The sequence below is a fragment of the Hyla sarda genome, chromosome 6 (assembly GCF_029499605.1).
Source record: "Hyla sarda isolate aHylSar1 chromosome 6, aHylSar1.hap1, whole genome shotgun sequence".
Classification (NCBI taxonomy): Eukaryota; Metazoa; Chordata; class Amphibia; order Anura; family Hylidae; genus Hyla; species Hyla sarda.
This window is the reverse complement of record NC_079194.1, coordinates 8066927-8073227: the sequence shown is the minus strand read 5'-3', so window position 1 is coordinate 8073227 and position 6301 is coordinate 8066927. Positions and strand designations below refer to the sequence as shown.

The 6301-nt window shown below is 51.6% G+C and overlaps 1 protein-coding gene across 1 annotated transcript in view; it reads left to right on the top strand.

Moving 5' to 3' along the window:
- Positions 1 to 393: 393 nt before the first annotated feature.
- The window catches only part of BTBD8 (BTB domain containing 8), a 99731-nt gene continuing 93823 nt past the window's right edge, over positions 394 to 6301 (top strand). Inside the window, exons 1-2 of the mRNA XM_056526726.1 lie at positions 394 to 1103; positions 5267 to 5449. Coding sequence (XP_056382701.1) covers positions 991 to 1103; positions 5267 to 5449 — 296 coding nt within the window. The 5' untranslated portion in view covers positions 394 to 990. The remainder of the gene's footprint in view (positions 1104 to 5266; positions 5450 to 6301) is intronic.

The following is a 6301-nucleotide window of genomic DNA, read 5'->3' as shown; positions in this document are numbered from 1 at the left end:
GATCATAGCGCAAAAAATGAGCCCTCATACCGCCCCATACGCGGAAAATAAAAAAGTGTTAGGGGTCAGAAGATGACAATTTTAAGCGTATACATTTTCCTGCATGTAGTTATGATTTTTTCCAGAAGTCCGACAATATCCAACCTATATAAGTAGGGGATCATTTTAATCGTATGGACCTACAGAATAAAGAGAAAGTGTCATTTTTACCGAAAAATTTACTGTGTAGAAACAGAAGCCCCCAAAAGTTACAAAATTACGTTTTTTTTTCCAATTTTGTCTCACAATGATTTTCTTTCCGTTTCAACGTAGATTTTTGGGTAAAATGAAAGACGTCATTACAAAGTAGAATTAGTGGCGCAAAAAATAAGCCATCATATGGAATTTTAGGTGAAAAATTGAAAGAGTTATGATTTTTAAAGGTAAGGAAGAAAAAAACGAAAATGCAAAAACGGAAAAAACCCTGGTCCTTAAGGGGTTAAATAAAGTACCATCTTCTGACAATATAAGTCAATAGATTTTCTTGCTGGTCTATATGAAAATCCACAAGGTGAAAAGCTATAGAGTCATGTTCCCTGTGTTCACCATAGAATAAGAGCCAATTCACACAAGGAGACAAAAAGACGCAAAAGAGAAGCAGAAACGCCGCCAGGTCGTGAGGTAACAGCTGACACATAGAACCGAACACCCTCTGCGCGTCTCCTCAGCACCGGTCACGTGCTCCGCTCACCTGCAGCCTGTTTTCCCGCCTCCCCGGCCACCTGACCCTCATTGGCCAATCACATTGAAGACGGCGCGTGGCCACAGAGCCGATCCCTATTGGTCCGCGCTGCAGCTTAGAGGCGTGGCTTCCGGGTGTGACGTCATCAAGCCGGCCGGGGAGTCTCCTGTTTGGTAATCAAAAGTGTGGCGTGCTGCCGGTTGTGGTCCCCGAGAGCGCTCCGCTGACGTTGTCTTGGTAACTGTGTATGACGTCATGCTTCCCCTGTGATGATGTCATTGTCCGGCCACCCGGACCGGAAGGCGTTCATCGCTAGGGACGCGGCGGAGCGGCACCGGCTACGGGGTCTCCTCGGCGATCAGCTCTGCAGGGACCTGCTCAGGTGATGTATGGACGCTCAGGTGACGCATGTACGCTCACCGAACACTCTCCGGTGACAGCTGTGTCTTGTAGTGAGAGTCTCCTTGTTGCCCATAGCAACCAATCACAGCTCAGCCCATAGCAACCAATCACAGCTCAGCCCATAGCAACCAATCACAGCTCAGCTTTCACATCTCATAGTCCTCTTGTACAGTGGTCTCCAAACTGTGGCCCTTCGGATGTTGCAAAACTACAACTCCCAGCATGCCCGGACAGCCGTTGGCTGTCCGGGCATGCTGGGAGTTGTAGTTTTGCAACATCCGGAGGACCGTCTGGTATTATGAAAAACTGAGCTGTTATTGGTTGCTATGGGCAACAAGAAGAATCATAATAATTATTTCGATAACTGCGCCAATTTCTGCTTCTCACATGTACGTGCAACTTGAGAGCAATTCAAGATGGTGGCCACACGGTCGCTAACTAGGAAGCACTTTTTTATTTTTCCTTATTTTCATCCCCATTCCCGGAAAAACATAGAGGCAGAAATGTTATTTTTTGGGGGGAAATTGAGGTATTTTTCCCCACAGTTTGTCTGGGCGCATGTCACAGTGTAATGTCTGCAGCGACCTGATCTGTAATAATAGAACACTTATTACCCCGCATGGTGAATGCTATTTAAAATAAAAAAATTAAAAAAATGGCAGCCAAAAAGTCGTATGTACCTTTTTTAATAAAAAGTTTTTTTTTTTTTATTGTGCCAGTCTGATCAAACTTAAAACATATATATTAGTGTCACCGAAATGGTCCGGAACCTAGAGAATGAAAACTATTTTTCCTATACGCATGTCACGTCCTATGATCAATCCTAAGTGGCCCCTTAATCCCCCCCCCCCCCCCCGTGTGTCAGTCATTACTGTCCCCTAATCGCTCGGTGTGTCACAGTTATTAGTGTCCCCTCCTCCCGTGTGTCACAGTCATTACTGTCTCCTAATCTCTGTCAGTTATTAGTGTCCCGTCATCTCCCCCCCGTGTCACTTATTAAAGGGAACCAATCATCAGATTTTACCCTATATAGTGCTTGGCAAAGCGTTATATAGGGTAAAATCTTTATCCTCACCATCCCCGGGGGACGCTCCTGCCCCCAGGGATGGTGAGGATATAAACTTAAACTGCTCCCTGCCGGCCCCGTACGTAGTCCCCTGGGCGGCAGCTCCTCTCACCCAGTCCTGTGTCTTCGGCCGGCAGCAACGCCCCCTCAGCTGGATTGACGGCCGTGTCCTAACTCTGCTCTGTCTGTTTGGTAAACAGAACGACGATGCGGCCCGGCAATCAAGCGGAGGGGGCTAGGGTAAAATCTGATGATTGGTTCCCTTTAATGTCCTCTCATGTCTTCCTGTGTCACAGCCGTTACTGTCCCCTCATCTCCCCCTTGTGTGTCAGTCATTACTGTCCCCTCGTCTTCCCCCTCTGTGTCGGTCATTACTGTCCCCTCGTCTTCCCCCTCTGTGTCGGTCGTTACTGTCCCCTCGTCTTCCCCCTGTGTGTCAGTCATTACTGTTCCCTCGTCTTCCCCCTGTGTGTCAGTCATTACTGTCCCCTCGTCTTCCCCCTGTGTGTCAGTCATTACTGTCCCCTCATCTTCCCCCTCTGTGTCAGTCGTTACTGTCCCCTCGTCTTCCCCCTGTGTGTCAGTCGTTACTGTCCCCTCGTCTTCCCCCTGTGTGTCAGTCGTTACTGTCCCCTCGTCTTCCCCCTGTGTGTCAGTCGTTACTGTCCCCTCGTCTTCCCCCTGTGTGTCAGTCGTTACTGTCCCCTCGTCTTCCCCCTCTGTGTCAGTCGTTACTGTCCCCTCGTCTTCCCCCTCTGTGTCAGTCGTTACTGTCCCCTCGTCTTCCCCCTCTGTGTCAGTCGTTACTGTCCCCTCGTCTTCCCCCTCTGTGTCAGTCGTTACTGTCCCCTCGTCTTCCCCCTGTGTGTCAGTCATTACTGTCCCCTCGTCTTCCCCCTGTGTCAGTCGTTACTGTCCCCTCGTCTTCCCCCTGTGTGTCAGTCGTTAGTTACTGTCCCCTCGTCTTCCCCCTGTGTGTCAGTCATTACTGTCCCCTCGTCTTCCCCCTCTGTGTCAGTCGTTACTGTCCCCTCGTCTTCCCCCTCTGTCAGTCGTTACTGTCCCCTCGTCTTCCCCCTGTGTGTCAGTCATTACTGTCCCCTCGTCTTCCCCCTGTGTCAGTCGTTACTGTCCCCTCGTCTTCCCCCTCTGTGTCAGTCGTTACTGTCCCCTCGTCTTCCCCCTCTGTCAGTCGTTACTGTCCCCTCGTCTTCCCCCTGTGTGTCAGTCATTACTGTCCCCTCGTCTTCCCCCTGTGTCAGTCGTTACTGTCCCCTCGTCTTCCCCCTGTGTGTCAGTCGTTAGTTACTGTCCCCTCGTCTTCCCCCTGTGTGTCAGTCATTACTGTCCCCTCGTCTTCCCCCTCTGTGTCAGTCGTTACTGTCCCCTCGTCTTCCCCCTGTGTGTCAGTCGTTACTGTCCCCTCGTCTTCCCCCTGTGTGTCAGTCGTTACTGTCCCCTCGTCTTCCCCCTGTGTGTCAGTCGTTACTGTCCCCTCGTCTTCCCCCTGTGTGTCAGTCGTTACTGTCCCCTCGTCTTCCCCCTGTGTGTCAGTCGTTACTGTCCCCTCGTCTTCCCCCTCTGTGTCAGTCGTTACTGTCCCCTCGTCTTCCCCCTCTGTGTCAGTCGTTACTGTCCCCTCGTCTTCCCCCTCTGTGTCAGTCGTTACTGTCCCCTCGTCTTCCCCCTCTGTGTCAGTCGTTACTGTCCCCTCGTCTTCCCCCTCTGTGTCAGTCGTTACTGTCCCCTCGTCTTCCCCCTCTGTCAGTCGTTACTGTCCCCTCGTCTTCCCCCTGTGTGTCAGTCGTTACTGTCCCCTCGTCTTCCCCCTGTGTCAGTCGTTACTGTCCCCTCGTCTTCCCCCTGTGTGTCAGTCGTTACTGTCCCCTCGTCTTCCCCCTGTGTGTCAGTCGTTAGTTACTGTCCCCTCGTCTTCCCCCTGTGTGTCAGTCGTTACTGTCCCCTCGTCTTCCCCCTGTGTGTCAGTCGTTACTGTCCCCTCGTCTTCCCCCTGTGTGTCAGTCATTACTCTCCCCTCGTCTTCCCCATGTGTGTTAGATATCAATGTTCCCTGATCTCCACCGTCAGACATTAAAGGAGAACTCCAGGGAAAATGTACTTATCCAGTATCGGGGTTAAGTAGCTGATTGCAGGGGGTCCGACCGCTTGGGGCCCCCACGATCTCCGGGATGGGACTCCGGCTCTCTCAGTGAGAGCGTGTGCTGCAGACGGCATGCGCTCCGTTCATTTCTATGGGAGCACGGATGATGCCTGAGAGCTGTATTCGGGTCTTTTCAGAGCTCTTATAGGAATGAATGGAGCACATGCCGGCTGCAGCACACGCTCCTCACTGAGCATCGGGGCCTGTTCAGGAGATCGTGGGGGGTCCCAGCGGTCGGATCCCCCCCATCAGCTACTTATCCCCTATCCTGTGGATAGGGGATAAGTTCCTTTTCTGTGGATTTCTTCCTTAGGGTACGTTTACACATACGCAGATTTGATGCACAGGATTTTCTGATGCAGATTTCAGTGTAAACTAAATGACTGAGCGCAGCTTCTAATCTGCAGTTACAAATCCTGCGCATCAAATCTGCACAGGATACTGTATGTGTGAACGTACCCTAAAAGAAGAACTCCAGTTTCCTAAGGATAGGGGATAACTCAGATCACAGGGTGTCCTTCCGCTGGGACCCCTGCGATCTCCCGCACTGCGCCCCCGCTCTCTGCATGAAAAGAGCAATGTTGACCACCGCACAAAGCTGCAGTTGACTCGCCCTATGGCTGCGCCGGAGATTGCGGAGTGCAGGGGTCCGACTTTCCCGTAAAGCTGCATGAAGGGGGCGAGTCGACCAAAGCTTCATACTGTGGACAACAATGCTCTTTTCATGCAGAGAGCGGGGGCGCAGTGCGGGAGATCCCGGGTGGTCCCAGCAGTCTGACCCCACCGCTATCTGACACTTATCCTCTATGTTTATCCTTTTGATTGTCCCTCCTTAGTGATATAAAAACCTTTTTACATTTTAGTTTTTCTTATTTCCTCTGCTTTCTCTCATATCTGACTCCTGATTCCCTTCCAGGCTTTTGAATGAAGAAATTCACACAGATCTCGTCCTTCATGTCGGACAAACACAATTTAAAGTGCACACGTCCGTGCTCTGGGCGCGAGCTCCGGGGTTCTACAGACAGGTCAGAGGACTGGACGCAGGAGACGCCGTCACTGTGCACAATGTGGAGCCGTCTGAAATGCTGACATTCCTGAAGTAAGTTACGTTTCTTCTGGTTGTCGCCCGTTTTCGGTGTGGCTCCTACAAAGTGCAGCAACATTCAGGGCAGGCTCTACAGAACCCTGTGCACAGGCTCTAGGGATACCGATCTGTCGTTTTTAGAGCAGGCCACAGATTGGCAATGCAGCAGTTAATGAGATTGTGCATCTCTCCTTCTATTTTGCATGATCTGACAACCGATGCAGAGAAATGGCTACGCGCCACTTGGGACGGTTGCCGAGGCAACCGTCTGACACCTGGCAGGTATTGTGCACGTGTCCTGTTCTAATGAATAGAATAGAACGTCCTGCTTGATACGCGGCAGTTTCCATGTCCAATGTCATCTCTGGGGTTAAAGGGGTACTGTGCCCCTAGACATCTTATCCCCGATCCAAAGTATCCAAATAAGATGTCTGATCTCCACTGTGGCACCCCAGACATCTGGTGCAAGGAGCGAACTTCGCGCCATGCCGGATGACTGGCGATGCGGGGTGGAGGCGCATGATGACACGGCCACGCCCACTCGAGACGTCACGGCCACGCCCCCTCAATGCAAGTCTATGGGTGGGGGCGTGACTGCCGTCACACCCCCACCCATAGACTTGCATTGAGGGGGCGTGGCCTTGACATCATGAGCGGGGAGTGGCCGTGATGTCACAAGTCTCCTACGCTGCACCCAACGCCTTAAAGAAACGTCGGGTGTAACAGAGAGATCGCGCGGGTCCTCAGTGGCGGGACCCCACTGATCGGACATCTTATCCCCTACCCTTTGGATAGGGGATAAGATGTCCCCCTTTAAGTGATCCTCAGCAAAACCTTTTGCATGTAAATGTGGCCTAAAACTCCACT